General features: G+C 42.0%; 1 protein-coding gene across 1 annotated transcript in view; it reads right to left on the bottom strand.

Annotated features, from left to right (window-relative positions):
* The window catches only part of LOC311128736 (pleiotrophin-A-like), a 44,393-nt gene that overhangs the window by 5,901 nt on the left and 13,501 nt on the right, over positions 1-24,991 (bottom strand). Inside the window, exons 2-4 of the mRNA XM_084160984.1 lie at positions 3,161-3,255; positions 2,659-2,832; positions 356-517 (exon numbers count right to left, since the gene is read on the bottom strand). Of these exons, the coding sequence (XP_084017110.1) occupies positions 356-517; positions 2,659-2,832; positions 3,161-3,254 (430 nt within the window). The 5' untranslated portion in view covers position 3,255. The remainder of the gene's footprint in view (positions 1-355; positions 518-2,658; positions 2,833-3,160; positions 3,256-24,991) is intronic.

Raw genomic sequence — 24,991 nt, forward strand, 5'->3', positions numbered from 1 at the left:
CTAGTGGCACAGCTAGCACTGCGATGCAGTGCCTTAGACCACTGCGCCACTCAGGAGACTGATTCACTCTCCAATGTATTGACTAGTGTGCTTAAAATGGATCCTTTGACTACGTTTTGTGTCCTCTCCAACCATGTACTGTATATAGTTTTTTTGCCCAGTGATATATTGACTGGTATCTACACCATTTCCGGGTATTGTAAGTTAAACATTCACTAAACATGTGTTCCCGTTGCAGTGGTTTAGATTACCATTCAAATCCTTCAGGATATACAGTACTGGTAGAGACATGTGTACTATATATGTAAATCTATGGCTCTGCTGGTATAATGTCCCACACTCCCACTCAGCCTACCTTGCAGCTTAGTCTTGGGGATCTTGCCGCAGGGCTTGGTGGCGCTCACTGTGTTAGGACAGGTGGCATCCATGAGAGCGCGTTTCAGCACCCCTGTCCGGTTCTTCTTCCCCGTCGCCATGTCACACTCTCCCCAGGCCTGGAAGTCATACTTGCATTCACCTACAGAGGGATGGTTACAACGGACACACATGTACAATACAAAACATTTGACAGGATTGTTACAGCCACAGACATACATGTATAGGTTAAGATACAAAAACTCACATTTACTGGCACTCTGCTTCTGTCACCCATTAGTGCTAACGCAAGCTCCCCTTTAGCAGGCTGGTCTCATAGACTAGGCGTAACATAATATACATTTGGTATTGTTACATAAGACAGAAGGTTACTTAAGGCAAAAAACGAATGGAGGGTGGTTGGTCGGAATGATGGGTAGGCGTATAACGCAAACATCTAAGATCCCAAAGGTTGCATGTTCAAATCTCATCATAGACTATTTCAGCTAATTAGCAGCTTTGCAACTACTTACTACTTTGTAACTACTTTACAACTACTTCACATGTTAGAAAACCCTTCCTCTAACCCTAACCTTAACCCTTTCACCTAACCCCTAACCCTAACCCCTAGCCTCGCTAATGTTAGCCACATAGCTAATGTTAGCATTAGCCACCTAGCTAACATTACTCACAATAAATTGGAATTCGTAACATATCATGAGTATTGCCAATTCGTAATATATTGTATAAATTGCAGTACATAACATATCATACTAATTTGAGCGTCCCAGATTTTTATTTACTATGTTATGTCTACTCCTTAGTCCAGGTTGCCTGTATTATGGTGATTGTAGCACCCAGAAGACATGCGATAGGTTGACTACAACTGATCAAGCAGCAAATTAAATTAAATTACATATTTTGGCCTAGAATAAGCAATTAAGATCTGGATCCACAAGCTCAGAGAGCTGCTGTTGTGGAACATCCTTTCTTTTAGTAGGAAAGGCATTTTTTTCATAAAATGTCTGCTTTATTATAGCTTTATCCATTAAATAATCTGATCTTCTCCTCAAAAACACCAGGACCAACTATTCTCACCCCCAGGACTTTCTTTATCAACCACCAACTGGTGCATCGTGTTATTAGCCAGTGTATGGATTGTCTCCTTTATTCTCCACTCTGAAGATTCCATCTGTCTTTCCCATATACAGACTGTCTGGCATTCTCTGCCTTTCAAAGAGGGCCTCCATTCTATCTCTTTATCTTTGCTTCTCTTTATGTTAGGAAAACTTTTAAGTAGTCTACAGATTGGATTTCATTAAGGATCTTATTTTACATTATATTCAGAGTCCTCCTTAAACTCCTCCCCCGAGGATGCAGGGCTGTTCCAGGAAAGGACAGCCATGCCCCGTTCTTGTGTATAAGAATGTGTGTGTCCGCATTCGTGCGGGTGTGTGTGTGTGTGTGTGTGTATGTGTGTTTGTCTTCCCTCAATCCCTCTCTCTCTCCCTTCCTTTTGTTGGGCTCTGGCGTAGCTCCCTCTTGGCTGTGACACTTGTTTCCCCAGTCCTCTCAGATAAAAGCTTGGCCCGCTGTCACCTGGCTCTGAAATCCCAAGGCACTCGGCTGAGGGGAGCGGAGGGGGGAAGAGTGGGATGAGGAGGGGTTGACAGGACCATTGTTCTGGGAATCCTACAGGGATCTTCAAAACAGTGGGCTCTAAAAGCGTGTGCCTCTGTACCTATAATGTGGCTGTGAACACGTGTAGCACATAGGGATGTGTGAAACATACTCCTCAGCTTGAAGTGTCCCCACTTGCGCCAGCAAATAGCTAGCTTTTCACGTGGCACTGACTGGTAAGACAATTCAGAGGGGCGGTCACGTGTGCTAGCAAAGCAGAGATCCTGGGTTCAAGCCTCGGTTTGAGCCGAATCAGGAGGAAGTGATACTCACTAAGCAAGCAGCATGATGTCCTTTACACATGGGAAAGTGGCAGGTAGCTCATGCTCTGTTTAGAGATGACACACATACTGTATCTCTACTGTATATACCCAGGCTGTTCCTGAACCAGGCCATCATTCTCTGGGGATGTCCATACATTAACACTGAATTGGAAGCAAAACTGAAAAATCCTACTCCATTGAATGGCAGAATGTTTTCCCCTTTAATGGACATGGATACACAACAAAAAATATGACAAAATGTGCATTGTGTGTGATGACATAAAATCACTAGACCAGTCATATTCGTGCTGTATTGTAAATGTGTTTTGAGTCCGCTCCCCAAGACCACACACACACACACCTCCAAACTGCTTCTTCCAATTACAAGGGATCTTGCAGCGCTGGGTCTTGATGGTCTGCTTGCAGTCGGTGCCAGTGCGTGTGCCCTCCCTGGTGCCCAGGCCGCAGTCGCCCTCGTTGGCCACGCACACACTCCACTGCCACTCCCCACAGTCCGACTTACGCTCCTTCTTCCCTGCAGGATCACACACACACACACCAACCTTATACTACAGTCATGTCTGGGACATAATTATGTGGGCTGCATTTAGGCCAAGCGACAGCTAAACTACCACAGTGAAAGGTCAAAGTATTCAAATATATAAGCACTGAGATATGCATCTGTCATTGTGAGTCTACAGTGAGCCCCCATGCTTAAAGTGTATTTATGCACAAATCTGACCTGATTTGAGATTTACATCAAATTACCATTCACACCTTGTAGCAGGTACTGTAATAGGAGATCCCCCTCCATCCATATATCAGCTGTCTGTCTGACTGCTACCAATCTGTCAGTTTCTCACCTTGTTTCTCAGCTTTCCCCCCTTCGCCTGCTGTCACTGTGAGGACCAGGAGGGCCATGACGGCCAGAAGCGTCCACTGCTGTTGTCCTGACATGCTAGGAGAGAGGGAGAACAGACACCGGTGAGCATTGGAGGAATAACAAGTACAGCAACATATGTAACTCTGTGGGAGACATTCCATCGAAGACCTCCCCTTCACCACCTTCTCATTTCTTCAGATGAAGGGGAAGACCTGACAAAGAACCACAGCATTCCCCTACTTATGGTTCACAGTTACAGGTGAAGGCTAGTTCAGGCTATTTGTGGAATAAACGGCTGTTATTTGCTACAATGGCCTGCTGTGTGCTGCACTGTGCTCGTGTCTACAGACGTGTATGATGACATGGGGAAATGATAGGCTGTCAGACAATGATACAGACGATTTGAAAATAGAAATAAACCTTGTTTTGCATGTACTGTATAAATAGACTAATTGTTTCCCCTCCAGTCGCTCTCCGACCTCCCAGCAGCCCAATAAGGAGAAGCACCTTTCTAATGGCAGGTGCTGCTGTGCTAGGGAACTCTGGGTGGTGGAATTAGCACGCCATCCCCGTTTCTCCTTCATTCCCTCTTTTCACTTTCCCCCTGTTTATTTTGGAGATATCCTAAAAACCCACAGAAGGGGAATCAGCGTGAGGTTTAAGCAATTACAGAGCGTCTCGATGCCAAAACGCTCCACTGTGCCCAAATTACTGTAAAGGGTACAGCCTGGCGGGGTAATCATTTACATTCGTCAATTTTAATTAATAATGAGCTGACTTGGCTCTTACCCCCGCCCTGACGCACTGGGCCCCGTATTTTTAGTCCTCTCCAGTTTGAGACTTTGCATAAGTTGATGACATCACCTCCATTAGCGATGTAGGCAACGTGGTAATACATTTAAAGAGGTCATTCAAACTCTCTCCTTTATTTTGTTATTAGCCATTATTAATATAGCGTTCACTGGTTGAAATCACTTCTGCTCTCATTAATGCATGTATATATAATGAGTCTATTCAGAGTTTTAACTCATCTGAACCCTTACAATACAGGGCTTCATGCCCACTTTAAATGGGAGGCAGAACCCCTTTAGACAGGCTATTTTCTTGCCAGAAGCAGTTTTGTGTCAGTCCAGCTGAGCAGGCAGTGTTCCATTCCTCTCTCTATTCCAAGAAAAATCTTGTTAGTCCAACAGCTTTGATCGTTTCTAAAAATAGACAACCTGCAAAGTCTAAAGTGTTTTCTGAGAAATTCCCCAAATAGTACAACCAACCCATTTTGGAAGCTACGGCATTGTGACTTCTCAAAGGAGAAGTCTTTCCCCTCAATGATTCATAAGCAGTCGACAGATTAGTTACAGTCCAGAACCAGGTGTAGTTGAGGAGGACTACAGGTTAAAGGGGGATGTCAACCTCCTGCAGGGTATGTTCAGACAGCATAGTATGCTGAGTGGTAGACTACGGGGTTTCCCTCATTGCAAAGGAATCAAGTGTTCCTCCTTTCACTCACTGGTACTGTGCATCAAATATTTAAACCAAATCCCTTTCTGTCTCTCAGAGCATGACAACACTTTCCATAATGGATGAATGGATGGATTCAGTGCACTTGACTTTTAGATGTGGGTTTCCATTTTAACCTTTTACAAATAAAATATGTTTTATTGTCACATACACCAGATAGGTGCAGTGAAATGTGTTGTTTTACAGGCTCAGCCATAGTAGTACAGCGCCCCTGGACCAAATTAGGCTTAAGAGCCTTGCTCAAGGGCACATTGATTTTCCACCTTGTCGGCTCGGGTATTCAAACCAGCGACCTTTCGGTTACTGGCCCAATGGTCTAACTGCTACGCTACCTGCCGTCCCACTACTATAGAGTCGATCTATAATACTGAGTCCTCATACCCAGGTTATCGTATGATATTTAATCTGTATTTGGGAGTAAAGTTACGATTTTTTTAGGCCCAGTACCCCGTGAAAAGTAATGTTGGTTTGACTTCCCAAGGTGCTACTTCACCCGCATCGGCCCATAGTGAGATCCAAACTGATGTAAATAACCTGACTGAGTAACGGTCAGGAAACATTGAGCCAGAAGAAAACAAATATCAATGCACCGTTGATTCCTGAATCAATCCCGGTTCTGTCCACTGCTCAGGGACAATTTTTTCTCACTATCCCTCCCACCGCCCATATCCCTCCCACCGCCCATATCCCTCCCACCGCTCATATCCCTCCCACCGCCCATATCCTTCCCACCGCTCATATCCCTCCCACCGCCCATATCCCTCCCACCGCCCATATCCCTCCCACCGCTCATATCCCTCCCACCGCCCATATCCCTCCCACCGCCCATATCCCTCCCACCGCCCATATCCCTCCCACCGCTCATAGATAATTTAAAGTAGTGGGATTTATATCTTCTCATATCACAACCAGAGACAACAAGTCAACCTATAACAGTGGGATTCAAAGTTGGGGTCGTGAACCTGCAGTTGGGTCGCCAAAATTGTAAATTTTTATAGATTATACAGATTATTGTATGGGACAATATACAAACGTTTTTGAGAAAGATAATTTGAAAAATAAAATTTTATTGAGTAAATATATTCATGACTATTGTCCAATGTCCTCTGTCACATAAGCTAAAGTCTTGCCTGATTATGTATGTCCATAACATTTGTACAGTGAGGGAAAAAAGTATATGATCCCCTGCTGATTTTGTACGTTTTCCCACTGACAAAGAAATGATCAGTCTATAATTTTAATGGTAGGTTTATTTGAACAGTGAGAGACAGAATAACAACAAAAAAATCCAGAAAAACACATGTCAAAAATGTTATAAATTGATTTGCATTTTAATGAGGGAAATAAGTATTTGACCCCCTCTCAATCAGAAAGATTTCTGGCTCCCAGGTATCTTTTATACAGGTAACGAGCTGAGATTAGGAGCACACTCTTAAAGGGAGTGCTCCTAATCTCAGTTTGTTACCTGTATAAAAGACACCTGTCCACAGAATAAATCAATCAATCAGATTCCAAACTCTCCACCATGGCCAAGACCAAAGAGCTCTCCAAGGATGTCAGGGACAAGATTGTAGACCTACACAAGGCTGGAATGGGCTACAAGACCATCGCCAAGCAGCTTGGTGAGAAGGTGACAACAGTTGGTGCAATTATTCGCAAATGGAAGAAACACAAAAGAACTGTCAATCTCCCTCGACCTGGGGCTCCATGCAAGATCTCACCTCGTGGAGTTGCAATGATCATGAGAACGGTGAGGAACAAGCCCAGAACTACACGGGAGGATCTTGTCAATGATCTCAAGGCAGCTGGGACAATAGTCACCAAGAAAACAATTGGTAACACACTACGCCGCGAAGGACTGAAATCCTGCAGCGCCCACAAGGTTCTCCTGCTCAAGAAAGCACATATACAGGCCCGTCTGAAGTTTGCCAATGAACATCTGAATGATTCAGAGGAGAACTGGGTGAAAGTGTTGTGGTCAGATGAGACCAAAATCGAGCTCTTTGGCATCAACTCAACTCGCCGTGTTTGGAGGAGGAGGAATGCTGCCTATGACCCCAAGAACACCACCCCCACCGTCAAACATGGAGGTGGAAACATAATGCTTTGGGGGTGTTTTTCTGCTAAGGGGACAGGACAACTTCACCGCATCAAAGGGACGATGGACGGGGCCATGTACCGTCAAATCTTGGGTGAGAACCTCCTTCCATCAGCCAGGGCATTGAAAATGGGTCGTGGATGGATATTCCAGCATGACAATGACCCAAAACACACAGCCAAGGCAACAAAGGAGTGGCTCAAGAAGAGGCACATTAAGGTCCTGGAGTGGCCTAGCCAGTCTCCAGACCTTAATCCCATATAAAATCTGTGGAGGGAGCTGAAGGTTCGAGTTACCAAACGTCAGCCTCGAAACCTTAATGACTTGGAGAAGATCTGCAAAGAGGAGTGGGACAAAATCCCTCCTGAGATGTGTGCAAACCTGGTGGCCAACTAGTGGCGCAGTGGTCTAAGGCACTGCATCGCAGTGCTAGCTGTGCCACTAGAGATCCTGGTTTGAGTCCAGGCTCTGTCGCAGCCAGCCGCAACCGGGAGACCCATGGGCGGTGCACAATTGGTCCAGCGTCGTCCAAGGTAGGGGAGGGTTTGGCCGGCAGGGATGTGGGTTCGTTTCCCACAGGGGGCCAGTATGAATTTTTAAAAAATAAAATGTATCCATTCACTAACTGTAAGTCGCTCTGGATAAGAGCGTCTGCTAAATGACGTAAATGTAACTACAAGAAACGTCTGACCTCTGTGACTGCCAACAAGGATTTTGCCACCAAGTACTAAGTCATGTTTTGCAGAGAGGTCAAATACTTATTTCCCTCATTAAAATGCTAATCAATTTATAACATTTTTGACATGCGTTTTTCTGGATTTTTTTGTTGTTATTCTGTCTCTCACTGTTCAAATAAACCTACCATTAAAATTATAGACTGATCATGTCTTTGTCAGTGGGCAAACGTACAAAATCAGCAGGGGATCAAATACTTTTTTCCCTCACTGTATGTTATGAGCAGCATATTTATTGACTGTTATTGATGGGGGGATATTTATCATGTGGAATATATTACCTGAATGTGTTTGTACCTTTTTTATACCTTTATTGAAGTTGATTGTCAATTAAGTAATTGCTAGGGTTTGTGATACATTCTGGGTAATAGGTATTGCTAAAAGAAGCGTATAATTTATTTGCTTGTTAGACAAGACATACAGGTAACAGGTCGGCTTGCTGCCGGTTAGTGCTGAGCGATTAACCAAGATTTCTGTTATTTTCCATTTTTTAAACAACTACAGTGGGGGAAAAAAGTATTTAGTCAGCCACCAATTGTGCAAGTTCTCCCACTTAAAAAGATGAGAGAGGCCTGTAATTTTCATCATAGGTACATGTCAACTATGACAGACAAATTGAGGAAAGAAAATCCAGAAAATCACATTGTAGGATTTTTTATGAATTTATTTGCAAATTATGGTGGAAAATAAGTATTTGGTCACCTACAAACAAGCAAGATTTCTGGCTCTCACAGACCTGTAACTTCTTCTTTAAGAGGCTCCTCCGTCCTCCACTCGTTACCTGTATTAATGGCACCTGTTTGAACTTGTTATCAGTATAAAAGACACCTGTCCACAACCTCAAACAGTCACACTCCAAACTCCACTATGGCCAAGACCAAAGAGCTGTCAAAGGACACCAGAAACAAAATTGTAGACCTGCACCAGGCTGGGAAGACTGAATCTGCAATAGGTAAGCAGCTTGGTTTGAAGAAATCAACTGTGGGAGCAATTATTAGGAAATGGAAGACATACAAGACCACTGATAATCTCCCTCGATCTGGGGCTCCACGCAAGATCTCACCCCGTGGGGTCAAAATGATCACAAGAACGGTGAGCAAAAATCCCAGAACCACACAGGGGGACCCAGTGAATGACCTGCAGAGAGTTGGGACCAAAGTAACAAAGCCTACCATCAGTAACACACTACGCCGCCAGGGACTCAAATCCTGCAGTGCAAGACGTGTCCCCCTGCTTAAGCCAGTACATGTCCATGCCCGTCTGAAGTTTTCTAGAGTGCATTTGGATGATCCAGAAGAGGATTGGGAGAATGTCATATGGTCAGATGAAACCAAAATAGAACTTTTTGGTAAAAACTCAACTCGTCGTGTTTGGAGGACAAAGAATGCTGAGTTGCATCCAAAGAACTCCATACCTACTGTGAAGAATGGGGGTGGAAACATCATGCTTTGGGGCTGTTTTTCTGCAAAGGGACCAGGACGACTGATCCGTGTAAAGGAAAGAATGAATGGGGCCATGTATCGTGAGATTTTGAGTAAAAACCTCCTTCCATCAGCAAGGGCATTGAAGATGAAACGTGGCTGGGTCTTTCAGCATGACAATGATCCCAAACACACCACCCGGGCAACGAAGGAGTGGCTTCGTAAGAAGCATTTCAAGGTCCTGGAGTGGCCTAGCCAGTCTCCAGATCTCAACCCCATAGAAAATCTTTGGAGGGAGTTGAAAGTCTGTGTTGCCCAGCGACAGCCCCAAAACATCACTGCTCTAGAGGAGATCTGCATGGAGGAATGGGCCAAAATACCAGAAACAGTGTGTGAAAACCTTGTGAAGACGTTTGACCAGGGGCGGTGTGTTCAATAGGGCGATATGGGCGACGCACTGCCAAACGGGAAAAGGAAGGGATTTTTTTTCTAATCAATTATATCACGGCAACAGTAGTTATCAGTGTTGTAATCTAGACGTCTGATCTGCCACTAAATGTCCAATCAGGCTAAAGTCGTGCTTCAAATGCCCCCCCCCCCCCCCCCCCCCTTTTTGGGGCGATTTCAGTCAGGTTGAAAATCGCCCAGAAGTCTCTCATAGACTCCCATGTAAAATCTATTTTTTTCAAATATCAGAGCTTTCAATACAATCTCTATGGGTTTCTGAGGGCTTGCACTTACGCGCTTTCGTCATACGTAACGTAACCATGAACGTAACTAAGAAAAGAGCGGGTAGCAGCGTCAATCAATTCACGTACTACTGGTAAGATTGCTATAGCGTTCAGTGCAACTCGATTGTCTCTTTGAAATAAGTTACTTTTTGTCGGCGAACAAATCAAGATAAATTGGCAACGAAACAATTAGGACCTCCCAGACCAAATTTAATAATTCAACAGGTTTCTACTAAAGGCGGAAAGTCCTACACCCGAGGATTTTCCAAAAATTAGTACGAACGAAAAACCTGGCTAGCAGGCTGCGATGTAGCTAATGCAGTCTTCTGCTACCCCCTGCTTACTCTTTCACCCTGAAGGCGGCACGGCAGACAGCACCGCTTGGACAGCGACTGGTGTGTAACGGACATGCACCATCTTTCAGGAAAGATTAAGAAACATGAGCTGTCAAAGACCCACATGGATAGCTGTTTGAGATTGTCTGCTTTGGGGAGTGAACATTGCCACTCAACTGGATGAGGGATACAGGCTAGCTGTCCGCCGCCACAACGATGAGGTTAGTGTTGATAATCACAAGTTTACTGGAGAACTGAGACCAAGTAGAGACTTTGGACAGGGTGGATATGGTATAATAAAGGCAGTTTATTCAGAGGTAAAGATATCTGGAATCGCGTGCACGGACCCGTTCGTTATCTGAAGACAATGTTTCATTGTGTGCAGACATTTTATGCAATAAATGAAGTAGGTTGAATCTAGTAGTTCTGATCTTCTGATTGGTCCTGATGAGTTGGGCGAGGTCACCTCCAGGCTAGTGTCACTGTTGCATTGGCTCTGAGTCGGGTTCTCGGTCTTCAAATGTTCAGCCTAAGAGAGGGGATTTTTGTGTGTGTGTGTGTGTGTGTGTGTGTTTAACAGTGATGATGTGTGTGTGTGTGTGTGTGTGTGTGTGTGTGTGTGTTTAACAGTGATGATGTGTGTGTGTGTGTGTTTGTGTGTGTGTGTGTGTGTGTGTGTCCTCAGAGCAAGAACTCGTGAGTTGGAAGAACTGAGAGGCCTATGGCGTGGGTGTTGTCCTTGGCCACCTGCTGACAAGGCTGACAAGATAGGACCCTTTTGTCCATTGTTATTGGATAGGAACAGAACTTATAACCAGCTCCTGACCTAAATAGATCTTAGCACAACATTTTACTCAACATATCATATTCCATATTCACTATAACAAATATATTTACTACGACATTAGCAAGAACCGCCACATCCTCAGCCGGCTAATCCAGTGTGTGAAGTTTTGCGGAGTGTTTGAGTTAGCTTTGCGAGGCAAAGATGAAACTGAGGGCTCCACCAACCCTGGTAAGCCAACACTTTTGAGATCAGTCAATAAATGCTTCTGGTATTGACTTATATGCTGCCCCTGTCTTCATGTTGTTGCTGGACATATCTTTTTTAAAATGTGTGTAGGTCACCTAAATCATCAGAAAAATTGCCACCCCTGAGAATTTTTTCAGGAGCCGCCACTGCGTTTGACCTGTGTCATTGCCAACAAAGGGTATATAACAAAGTATTGAGAAACTTTTGTTATTGACCAAATACTTATTTTCCACCATAATTTGCAAATAAATTCATTAAAAATCCTACAATGTGATTTTCTGGATTTCTTTTCCTCATTTTGTCTGTCATAGTTGACGTGTACCTATGATGAAAATTACAGGCCTCTCTCATATTTTTAAGTGGGAGAACTTGCACAATTGGTGGCTGACTAAATACTTTTTTTCCCCACTGTAATTGACCAACATCAGTTCAATTATTTAAATTCCATTTCATTCTGTTTTTTTCTGTGCGCTCAATAGGCAAATTGCACAGTATCTCCATAGATTAATCAGATCCAGCCCGAACCGTACGATATAGTAGGGAGTTGTAGTTTCCAGCAGGCCAATATTCTACATAGTTTAGCGCATAAAACATGGTAATTAACTACAATGACCATAATCTAATTGTCCAGTCTGTGTTTCCAAAGACTGTACAGTATGAAACGATGTATGTTTCTTTACGCCTGCTACGGAAGAGACAAGAATGCGCGATCGTGAGGTCATATGGAGATCAGCTGTTGCTTCGCGAGGTATCTCTACCTGAAAATACATGATGGATTGTTGGTATTCAGCAGTCATAAAAGTATGCCTTATTTACTTTCAAGAACTACAAAATAGTGATTTTGTTAGACAGCATAGGCAGCAGCTCTACAGAGATTAGATTATGACTTGGAATGAAATAATAAAGTCATCAAATAAAACAAATATAGTATATTACATACACAACAATTGAAATATTTTATTAAAGTAAAGTAATGTGAATAAATGATGGTTGATAAGTGATAAGCAGTAATGGGCAGTCACTACCATCATGGGACTTGTATTAATTGTTTTATTCTGTGTTTTTACAGCATTCAACACAAATAATCAAAACCGAAATCAAAAACCTTGATTATTTTTTAATAATCTAACCGAAACCGAATCGACCTCAATAAGCACTGATGGTTCAGCACTACTGCCAGGTTTACAGGCATGATTGAAGCCTGGGTTTATTTGGTTAGAGATTTATTTGATTCCAGTCTGTAGATCTGCATTGTCGCAACCATAAAATCCAAACGCATGGTCAACTTCACAGTATTTATTATTTAATTTATATTTTGATAAGAATTGAAGGTTATTTGTTGATGTACCGCTTTTAAGGTTGTCATTAGATTTGGGGTGGGGTGGGGTCACAAAGAATTGTGTAAAAAAAAAATAGGGTCCACAGAAATTCTGGTGGAAAAAAATGTGGTCCACTCTGAAAAAGTTTGAATACATTTACATTTTAGTCATTTAGCAGACGCTCTTATCCAGAGCGACTTACAGTTAGTGAGTGCATACATAATTTTTTTTATTTTTCATACCCCCCATGGGAATCGAACCCACAACCCTGGCGTTGCAAACGCCATGCTCTACCAACTGAGCTACATCCCTGCTGGCCATTCCCTCCCCTACCCTGGATGACGCTGGGACAATTGTGCGCCGCCCCATGGGTCTCCCGGTCGCGGCCGGCTACGACAGAGCCTGGATTCGAACCTGGATCTCTAGTGGCACAGACCACTGCGCCACTTGGGAGGCCGAATACCACTGGAGTGAGTCAAGTGAGTAGGCCTAATACGATGAGTCATCTTTCCTATCTGTCACAATGAGGTGGGATTCTTTCCTGCGGAGCAGCAGGGAAGATCACAGTGTGGAGTGCTGTGTAGGAGTGTGAGGACCAACCCCAACTGCTCCAATAGAGGAGGATGAAATGGCTTAGGGACCACAGGAGAACCTGCATTCACCGGCTGCCAAGCAGGCGGGTGCACCTCAGTCCTTCTCAGTCCTCGACAGAAACACTGTGGCAGACACAGTCCATGAGCCAGGCAGAATTAGTCCTATCAAAACACTCCATTTCCCCATTGATCTGTGAACAGCGGTGGCGGCGCTCAGTGAGGGAAGCAATGGAGGATAGCTAGCTAGACGCTGGGCCTGAAATCGATGGGCCCTCAATGACTCTCCAAGCGCTCCAGGGCTATCCACAAAAGGCTGTGCCACTCAGAGGCCAAGACGGCCCTGGAGCTCACCACAAACTCCTTCCCCTCCATTCCCGCTCGACTCCCTCTCTCATTGATACTGCTTCAATAGTTAAAACATCTATTCATTACATTTTACATTTTTAGTCATTTACCTGCCATATTATACCTGCCGCCGCATTCATATTATCTATTCATATTATCTGATCCTTTCAGTAGCATTTGAACCAAAGGAAGAGAGGCAATAAAGCTTTTCGCCATGGAAGAAAAGAGAGCCGTTAAAATTTATAATTTAAAAGACAGTAGAAAAGAGAACCGACTGGGGGGTATTAGCTTTCTTAAGTTAAATACAAAAGATTGGAGAACAATCATCCTCCAAAGAACAGAAATGTACACTTGATATTTTTTCTTTTAGATTTTGTTTTAATATTTTGAACGGAATAGATGATATGGTAATTCAATCATTACAACTCTCTACTGGTATGATAAAGGGAAATATTTCAATATTTAAATAAATGGTGGGGGTTTATGCGCTAGCAAGCTGTGGTAAGTAGCCATACATAAATAAAACATGCATTGAATTCTATCCCCCTGAAGGCTTAGAGGCAATTCCCAATTTTCTAAAACCAGCAAGAATTAAATTATACATAGATCGCATTTAGAGATAAGTGTAGCCTTTCAACGCATTGTTTTAGGTTTAAATATACATTTAGCTGTTCATACAACCTCAGCCGCTCACAGATTACGAAAACAAATAGGCCTAAAAAAACTTGTGAACAGGCAGTAGTACCTCCCTCCCTTCCTTGTCCTATGCCTAGTATTGTTGGAGCAAAATGTCATTCGTACATTACAATATTCTGTTATCTTAGTGAGAAGGTGACCTACAATAAAGGTGTAACAGTGTTTTTATAGGCTAGAGAGATGGCTATCAATGCCACTAAACCAGGGTAGTTCTGGAAACCACAGATTACTCAGATTACAGAGTCCTATAACTGCCTGGTCTCTGGCGGGTTTATATACTCCTTAAGACTTCATTGTGATATTTTATTACTTAGCAATATAAAAGCTACCGTAGGTACAACCACTAATTCCTGGTGCAGGGCTATGAGAGGGCCAGGAGTCTTTCCTGACTTTGTGAGAAACTCAGGTCATCACATCACCCTCGATGAGGTGACCCCTAGTTTAAAACGTGATGCCAAACTATCTCAAAAGAACATGATTCACTTGTTGGTTTAGCTATTACATTCTGTTAACTCTTATTAAAAGGGAAAATGAAGTTTGAGTATTTTTCTATTTGTCCTTGTGGAAAGTAGCATAGATATACAACTTTCAGATGTTTTACTTTAGTTATATTTTAGAGAAGCAGAAAAATGCTTCACCCAGACAAACACTGCCTTAAAATGATGTATTTCTTGTTGAGAGTCTGTTTGTGTTTCATCATCACAGTTTAAGAGAGATTTCTAAACAGATTAAAAAACATCTATTGACTACGAAGTGCAGTGAAAGACTGGTTGCAAACAGCCACCAGGTTTTTTAATACAGTATGACCTGAACAACAGTATGACCTAAACATCATAAAAGTTCACAAAATCCCAGGAAAACAGATATTGCTGTATTGCTGGATATTGCTGCACTGTTGGAGCTGGAAACACAAGCATTTCGCTGCACCTGCAATAACATCTGCAAAACTGTGTACGTGACCAATAAACTTTAATTTTATAGAAAAAACCTCCAGCCCCAAAGCTCCACCAGCCAGAGGAAGATAGTCAAAGTCATGGTTAACAATGGAAGTGGGTAAATGTTATCTCCATACATCAAGCCAGTAAGCTATCAAGCTGAGGGGGAGCAAGTCGTTAATCATGAGCCTCCATCCTTCATTGAGGCTTGTCACCATTTTTCAGTGCTTAGGTGTGTATGGTGTGTGTATTCAGATTTCTCAGTTGGAAAGGTCAGGCAGTGACTGAATGACTGTGAGACTGTGTGACTGAGTGACTGTGTGACTGTATTATTTTGTGACTGTGTGACTGTATGACTGTATTATTTTGTAATTGTGTGACTGAGTGACTGTATGACTGTATTATTTTGTGACTGTGTGACTGTATTATTTTGTGACTGTGTGACTGTGTGACTGTGTGATTGTATTATTGTGTGACTGTGTGACTGTATTATTGTGTGACTGTATTATTGTGTGACTGTATTATTGTGTGACTGTGTGACTGTATGACTGTATTATTTTGTAATTGTGTGACTGAGTGACTGTATTATTTTGTGACTGTGTGACTGTATTATTTTGTGACTGTGTGACTGTGTGACTGTTTGACTGTATTATTTTGTGACTGTTTGACTGTATTATTTTTTAATTGTGTGACTGAGTGACTGTATGATTGTATTATTGTATGACTGTGTGACTATTTAACTGTATTATTTTGTGACTGTTTGACTGTATTATTTTGTGAATGTGTGACTGTGACTGAGTGATTGTGTGATTGTTTGACTGTGTGACTGTATTATTGTGTGACTGTGTGACTATTATTTTGTGACTGTGTGACAGTATTATTTTGTGAATGTGTGACTGTGTGACTGTGTGATTGTATTATTGTGACTGTGTGACTATTTAACTGTATTATTTTGTGACTGTTTGACTGTATTATTTTGTGAATGTGTGACTGTGACTGAGTGATTGTGTGATTGTTTGATTGTGTGACTGTATTATTGTGTGACTGTGTGACTGTATTATTGTGTGACTGTGTGACTGTATTATTGTGTGACTGTGACTGTATTATTGTGTGACTGTATTATTGTGTGACTGTGTGACTGTATTATTGTGTGACTGTATTATTGTGTGACTGTAATATTATGTGACTGTGTGACTGTATTCTTGTGTGACTGTGTGCAGACGGTCCTCACTATCTGTACTAACAGCCACGGACTACCAACCTCCAGAGATATCCTCTTATGAACACAAACAGTGTGTGTGTGTGTGTGTGTGTGTGTGTCCGTGTGTGCGTGTTGCAAGGTGCCGAATAGAGCAGGACTCAACGTAGCCGAGGCGACAGACTTGTTTAATGATAAAACACATTAATAATGATGACAAGCAGTGGCTCAGTGAGTGCATCAGAGCTGAAACGACTAAAATGGAAGACATCAAATTATGCGTGAATGCCTCCATTACTTTAAACAAATTACATTTAGCATCTAGACACCCACTCTCTGTATCCCACACCCTAAACCCCTCTTACACTGTTAAACACACACACTATCCAAAGATCCTAGGATCCCTCCCATGCAAAAAGTATATTCTATTAACCACCACTAGAGTATAAACTTTCCAAACAAACAGCACCTCTGGATAATAAACATCATTTGTTTATTACATCTAAAATGTAAATAATAAACAGTGTCTCAATGCAAAAATCTCTTGTTTTCCACTTGACTGCCAGTATATCTGTTGAGCTGTGAGCTGTTTGAAGTAAGACAGATGGGAATCCCATGTCTGTTTTAGAAAAGTCTGCTCTACCTAACTGTCTCTCTCAAAAAACGAGGAGTTTTGTGCTCATGTAGATCGTCTCACAACTCTCCAGATAAAATCAAAGTAAAAATATTTACTTTAAGCGTCTCCGTGCACCTCTGCAGGTTAGCGTGGAGCTCGAGCTGTGTTCCCTCATTAGTTCAGCATGTTAAACACTGTAATGGTGTATTACCATTAGTCCTCCTGTCTTCTGCATTCAAAGGCTTTACTCAACAACGATGCCCATGTTTGTTTGTCTTTTGTTTCTGGCACGTACAAATTAGCATATTGTATGAATATTCATTTTCAACAGGGACTTGGGGACTTGAAATGGCAGCACTAGGGCGGAGCTGAAATATGACCATTTTCCAGAAGCGCTTTTACCCCTCTTCATTTTGATCAGAATTCATCATAGTGAGACGGGTGGAAGTCACGCGTGAATTACCTGTGGGAAGCCTCTGGCTATTGGAGAGATGTGTTCTCTCTCTCTCTCTCTCTCTCTCTCTCTCAGAGGGATTGGGGTAAATGCGGAGGACAGATTTCGGTTGAATGCATTCAGTTGTGCAACTGACTAGGTATCCCCCTTTCCTTTCCTTTCCTCTTGTTTTGGTTCCTTCTTGTTTGCTGGAAATAGCAGCTTTTTTTGCTCTCTTTAGATCCTGTGTCTCTTGCCAGTTGTGTTCCTCTGATCCCCTCTCACATGCAGGCCTGACTGGCAGCCAAGTGACAGCGGCCTGACCCTCTAGCCTCACACTGTTAGCACCTCAGTCATCTCCTCCATATCTCTCTCTCTCCTTATCTCCCTCCCTCTCTATCTCTCTCTGTACCTTTATCAACTTTCTCTCAAAAGCCTCCAATTTAGATCAGTCATCCTAATTGAAGAGACAATTGAAGAGACGTTGGTGAAAGCACCTTGAGACACTAGTTCGTTAAATCAGGTCTGAAAGACAGTGTTTGCATACGCCGTGGGGAGTTTGGTCTGGCTTTTGATTAAAGCGCTGTCGCTCCACTCTGGTTTTCTCTCTCTACCACTCATTCACTATAAATAGGCAGTGTGTTCATATGTTTATGCACTTTTTCTCACAGTCTTAGTTCCAATATAGCTACTTTCTTTCAGCTATGGAGCATTGTTTTGATGTCAGTCATAGAAAACTGAGTGGATGATATAGGTTATCGAAAAGGACTTATTGTTTTCAATGTGAATGTCAGTGTCAAGGACAGTGAAGCTAAATAATGAATAATACTTTAACAATATAAACTATTTGCATTAACTTTATAGATGCATGAATAGTGTTGAAGTGTCAAGGGCAGATGTAAAAAAAAGGGGTCCAAGGTTTGAATTAACTGCAGTGAGATGTCAATATGTTAAACCCACAATGTTACGCAAAAGCCAGCTCCAATGTGCTCTTTAGCTCTGACGGTGGAAGCTTGACTGTCTCTTGACTTCACTAGGTGCAGAACATTCTACTGCAGAACTTTAAAGGCCACAGGCTTACTTTTAATATCACTCAATAAGTTTTGGAATCAAACTTTGACTCTATAGTTCTGATTTACCGACCATGAATCTGCAACGAATCAGTAATTGAAAATGTTTCACTTCACCTGAAAGTAGAAAAGGTATTGAAGTGAAAGTGGAACCAACCCTAAGAGGACTGATTTAAAATCATAGTACTGTTAGGTTCAACACTCAATCCATTTTAGAAGCTTTGCTTTGAGCAGTGAAGCCTCATCTACAATACAATCTGTTCATTCAAACCGACACATTCACAGAGCAGTGGAGGCTGCTGAGGGGAGGACAGCTCATAATAATGTCTGGAACGGAGTTAATGGAATGGCATCAAACACATAGAAACCATGTGTTTGATACCATTCCACAAATTCCGCTCCAGTCATTACCACAAGTCCATCCTCCTCAATTAAGGTGCCACCAACCTCCTGTGTCACAGAGACACCACTTCCACAACCATGACCCTCAACGACTGTTTGGCGTTATAATGTGGAGGGTTTCACAGCGCGAGACAAGATGTAACCAGCCTGGCTAAAGCTGCTAGAGGAGATATAAAGCTGTCAATCAGCTGTAATCCTATACTACTTTCACACCCATTTAAACCACCATCCCATGCCTACCACTCAGGACACAACAAAGAACAGCTCCCACAAATGGGAAAACCCATGGATCGCAGAAGGGAATAGAAAATGGAAACCAGTGTCCCAAATGGACTTTTGACATTCCAAGCATAACCATGTCTAAGGCAGTGTCTCTACTTTTTCCTTATTAGAGTCAGGGGTACCTAGGAGTCTTTACCTAATGCACCAAGGTCGTCTAGAAAACTGGCCTGTAAAAGACAGAGACAAGACAGTAAGCTGGGCGAGGGAACAGGGCTTAGGTGAAGATTACAACACACACAAAAGCCAACAGTAGTAAATTCCATTCGCTTAGTGTCTCACCTCAGCTTACCCTGACAAGAGATTGCTACTGTGTGTGGGATATGAGACCAATGCAGTGGAGGCTGGTGGGAGGAGTTATAGGAGGACGGGCTCATTGTAATGGCTGGGATGGAATTAATGGATGGAGTCAAACATGTGGTTTCCATATGTTTGATACAGTTCCATAAATTCCATTCCAGTCATTACAATGAGCCCGTCCTCCTATAGCTCCTCCTGAGGTGGTCCAAAACCATTTTGGTTTGTGTTCCCTTAAACAAAGTAAACGCCTGTCCTGTGTCGCATTGATTTCAGTCCTCCACACAACCTATATTTTTCGCTTCCTTTTCAGAGAATTAAAACTTTGCAATTTAGTTTGTAATCACTAACCTGTTTGCTTTTGTACAAAGTGAATTGTGGCTGGTCATTTTCGGTTGTTTTCTCTTGAGACCCTTGTCACTGACGTCCTAATTGACTCCAGATGTACCCACATGCTAGTAGCAGGTGTGTGGAGTAAACTAATTAGTGCTTGTGCCCAACATTCAAACACCTTTTCCAAGTTTTTTGATTAATATTTTCCACAAGCACCTGTCTCAGGTTAGATATTCATAGAGGGACGATTTCAATTCAATATGAAAGCATTCCTCTATTGTACTTGTGTGTGGATTTGCAATAGGTTCTGTTCAGTTGTTTCTGTTTGTTAGATGGAAATGTCCATATTGGAGTTAATATTGAAGAGTAGATAAACAGCCGGGGATGATGTCATGTCTGTGATGATCTGTCTGGGTGGATAGTAGTCTAGACTAAACAAGATTGAAAATGTTCTTTGAACTCTCGATCAATAGTAGAATATTAATAGCCATTAAAGGTTCATCAAGATGATGTGATTTGATCGTAAGCAAGTTGTTGGAGCAGATCCTTAGCTTGGAGTATGAAGCTGGGGAAAGGAAGGCAACATTAATATCGGCATCAGGAATAAATGACTACATTTTCACCACATGTCTACATGCTGATGGTATGCTGATGGTATATAGTGGGTGTGCTGAATTATAGCTCTTACCATCCTTCCTATAATTAAAACCTCATCTTCCTCTCCCACCAAGTGTTAGAGTACTCATGTATTGTAAACCTTACTATTATAACGTGACATTCTCATTTATAAAGGCATTTATCATATAGGGCTACAGACACTTTTGTGCTTTTGTGTTAAATACACCTTAATACTCCACTAATACTCACATATACAAAATGCTCTTACGGTTCCAGAACAGATTTAGTTCATTATGATGGGTCTGGGATCTTCCAACTGTATGATGTAGAGATCCAATTGCTTTTAAATCCTTTGGGCACCAATTGGAGTCAACTGACAGACAGCAGAAGGCTCTCATGATCTGTAGTAGTTGCAGACAGACAGCAACCCCTCTCCCCCTCCATTCTGTTGTGTAATCCTAAACGAGAACCAGGGCTTTGTTCAATAGGCAACCCGTATGGAATGTTGCAGGTAGAAAGTCAAGAATAGAGCGGGCGTTATTCCTTCTTCTACATGTCAGAGAGGCGTGTTTGTTCTACAGTTTATATTTATGTCAGTTTATATTTCTTCCAAAACGTGCCTTGCTGAATGCAGCCAACATCCCTTCTGTCCTCTACTGAAATACAGAACAGGCTCCACTGTCTTCCTCTGCTAATACAGGCAGCAATGGCCTTGTACTTCATCATGCTTACAGCTCTCTGCCTTGCTTAGCTTCCACACATCCAGAGTCATTTTTGTCTTAGTATAGCGGGTGTTTCCATTGATTTCTCTTCATAATATTTCCCATTCTAGCGGCTTAAATTATATCTATGGTCACAACTTCACTGAGACCTCCATGTGTAGGTGTTTTTGTCTCTTGAGTGAACGGCTTTTGTTGCATTCACAGTCATGGAAACACTCGAGTTCTAGTCCCGCTCATTAACTACACTCTGCCCTCTTCTGGGCTGTCCTAGGTACTGCCTGGAGAAATGAGGACCAGTATTGTAACATTTATGAGAGTTACTGCAAAATTTTAAATCCTCCTAAGGATAGAGGGCTACTGTATGGTTTCACATATAAGACGTCTCCAGTCATTCATAAATAGGCAGGCTCAGTACTATGGCTGAACAACATGTTTGAGACATTCAGATTATGTATTCCCTTATGCATGGACCATGAAGGAGTTTTTATATCTGGCATGTTACGGGTGTTCTGTGCCCTGAGGTGAAAACTGTTATTCATCTTTGATATCAAATCATTTTGACAGGCTTTGATTTTACACCAAGTCTCCACTGAGCCTGAATCATTCAAATATCAGTCCTTTGAGACGCTGATCCAATGCAAGTAGTGGCGGAACAGGAATTTGATACTGGTGCTTCTCCTGAGTGCCCGCCATTTTGGATTAGACACTAAACAACAAAGACAGACAACACAGTCTGAATGGAGAAATACATTTGACCATAGTGCCCAATCAATCAAAATCCAGCAAGTACGCAACAATAGTCAAAGTAGAATGATCACCCTCCGTGGTACAAGCACCAGATTGTCATGAGAGAGAAAGAGAGGCTCACATCTGCCATGTACATATAATACATGTACATTTACTACATGTCTATTTAATACGTGTCCATTCAATGCATGTCTATTTAATACATGTCCATTTAATACATGTACATTTAATACATGTACATTTAATTCTAGTGTCTGTTGGCAAACAAACACTGCATTACCACTGAGCACAGACGTTAGTTCAACGTCTAGTTTTGATTTGCATTTAGTTGAGATGTCAACTAACGTAAATTCAATGTGAAACCAACAAAATATTTCACTATGTCATTGGATTTAAGTTAAAAGTTGACGAAATTCCTTAACATTGATTAGTTTTTTCAAATCCAATCAGTTTTCCACATTGATTCAAAGTCATGACATTGAAGTTTTGGGTTGAAATGACAAGGAAACATCGTTGATTCAACCAATTTTTGCCCAGTGGGTGTGTGTGTTCTGAATATGGAACCAGAAAGCCATTTCAGTCCAAGGTATTTACAGGCACGTGGACTGAACCCAGTCACATATTTAGCTACTTGCACTTCTATTTCTGACTTTCTGCTAATTTAAATTAAGTACACCATCTGTCATTATGGGCCAGATGCACTATATCCCAGGTTTCAGCGACAGTCTTATTTTCAGCTCCCTGGGATGTAGAGAGGGAGGTTATTTATTGAAAATGGTGGGTGTGAACAGATTGGACAACCCTGTTAAGTCAAGGACATGACTCCAGTCCAAAACAAGTCAATGTTATTGCATTGTCTTCAGGGCCATTTGGATGGAGGGCCATGGGATGGGTAACGGTGGTTGATAGCCTACTCACTCCACCAGACAAGCCTCCAGTATGTTCCTCAAATCCTGTGTTTCTCCAACGTTTTCTGTAATCTATGGTACTTTCTCCTCAAGGGACTGATTACAATATACTGTGACTAACTTTAAAACATCCATGTCAGCGAACCATCAGATGTACCGGTCAGCATCATCCCAGGGACCGATGCTGGTCCCAGAACCGGAGGTTGAGAAACACTGCTCAAATGTTTTTTGCCCAGGGACCCCCTCCCAGGCAAACCGATGACCCACAGACCCCCATCATGTTAACAAAAAAATTATGTGCATCTTGTCTTATAATCAGATGAATGATAATGGCAGGTAGAAGTAGTCAACATTTTACAATTAATAGATTTGGTTGACAGATTCATTATTTTGACCTCCCCACAGTTCACTGGAAGAGGAAGTGTAAACTCTAACATAGCCTATTAGCTAGAAAGGTATCTTGGCGGTGGATAACATGTTGCTGTTGTAAAGCAATTATTTAGCAATTCTACATATTTTTCCATTGAGAGCTGAGATTTTGTTTTGCAGTTTCTAAGCTAATTTCCAGCAGTTCTACACAGTTTGGCATGGCGCTGAGAGACAATTGTGTAGTTTTAAAGCAAATTTCCTGCAATTCTATGCATTTTGCCATGGCTAATGCTGTGTTCTTCTGCTCAAACATTATAACAAAGTCAATTGGCAGGTGCTCTGAATGGCCTTTTACTTTTTTTATTCTCCCTGACTGTCTAGCTTTTATTTGATTGTTAGTTCTCAATTCTCAAAGATTATTTAAAAATATATATGGTTCAACATCTTTTCTGAATGCTTTGTATCTGGTTTTGGTCAGTTAAGTTGACACTGAAACTGTTTTTCCATCCCGAAAATTACCACTTACAGAAAAAAATCTGGAATTATCTCCAATGTCTGTAATTTCCTCCATATTAAAGGGATAGTTCAAGATTTTGGCAATGAATATACAGTCTTCCTGTAGACTTCCAATCATTGCGCTAACGCTAGTTAGCATTGGCTCGTGAAACTACCTCTAACTTCCTTCATACTGGATGCAAAAACATACAAATGGTATTTATGATGGTATTCTGCTGTAGATAGCGATATTCATAAAATTATATTTTTTCACATAAAACCTTTTTTATATACATATATTTCCACCCCCCAAAAGAACACCAAAATAAATCACAGACCCCCTGCAGTTCCTCCACGGACCCCAGTTTGAAAACCCCTGTTGTAGCCTACTCAAGCCCCCAAAACTACTACCACCTGCTCTGTCTGTTCACAGACCATCTCATTAAGATTGAGGGAAGCACCAGGATCGAAGGCCAATATCGGGTAGTAAAGGCCAGCCGGCATACTTGACACAAAGCCTGGGTTTCTATAACAACTTTACAGCTTTAAATGTCTAGCTAATATCCGGACTTACACATCCTTCAAACTGGTTAGCTTTAATTTGATCTGAAAGTGATTTGCACATATTGATTGAAAGTGCACATTAATAGGTACACTAATACATCTGTAAAGTTGTTTTGATAGTGGATATCTTCAATATTACAACCTGTCATTTAATTTACAAGTTTTCACTGTGATTTGATTTCCCCCTTAGTGTCTAAGCTGTGTGGTGTTCAGTAGTGAAACGGAGTGAAACAGGGAGGAACTACCTGTTAAAAACACAGATTTATTTTGACGTTTCAAAGCGTTGCGCTACGGAGTGCCCTACTGAACACAACACAGATTTGCTAGTGTAGAGATATAGGGCTGATAGAGCTGTTGTATGAGCTGCTAGTGTAGAGATATAGGGATACTAGAGCTGTTGGATGATCTGCTAGTGTAGAGATATAGGGATACTAGAGCTGTTGGATGATCTGCTAGTGTAGAGATATAGGGCTAATAGATCTGTTGGATGAGCTGCTAGTGTAGAGATATAGGGCTAATAGAGCTGTTGGATGATCTGCTAGTGTAGAGATATAGGGCTAATAGAGCTGTTGGATGATCTGCTAGTGTAGAGATATAGGGCTAATAGAGCTGTTGGATGAGCTGCTAGTGTAGAGATATAGGGCTAATAGAGCTGTTGGATGATCTGCTAGTGTAGAGATATAGGGATACTAGAGCTGTTGGATGATCTGCTAGTGTAGAGATATAGGGCTAATAGAGCTGTTGGATGATCTGCTAGTGTAGAGATATAGGGCTAATAGAGCTGTTGGATGAGCTGCTAGTGTAGAGATATAGGGCTAATAGAGCTGTTGGATGAGCTGCTAGTGTAGAGATATAGGGCTAATAGAGCTGTTGGATGAGCTGCTAGTGTAGCGATATAGGGCTAATAGAGCTGTTGGATGAGCTGCTAGTGTAGAGATATAGGGCTAATAGAGCTGTTGGATGAGCTGCTAGTGTAGAGATATAGGGATACTAGAGCTGTTG

The sequence above is a fragment of the Coregonus lavaretus genome, assembly GCF_964263955.1.
Source record: "Coregonus lavaretus genome assembly, chromosome: 5".
NCBI classification, from domain to species: Eukaryota; Metazoa; Chordata; class Actinopteri; order Salmoniformes; family Salmonidae; genus Coregonus; species Coregonus lavaretus.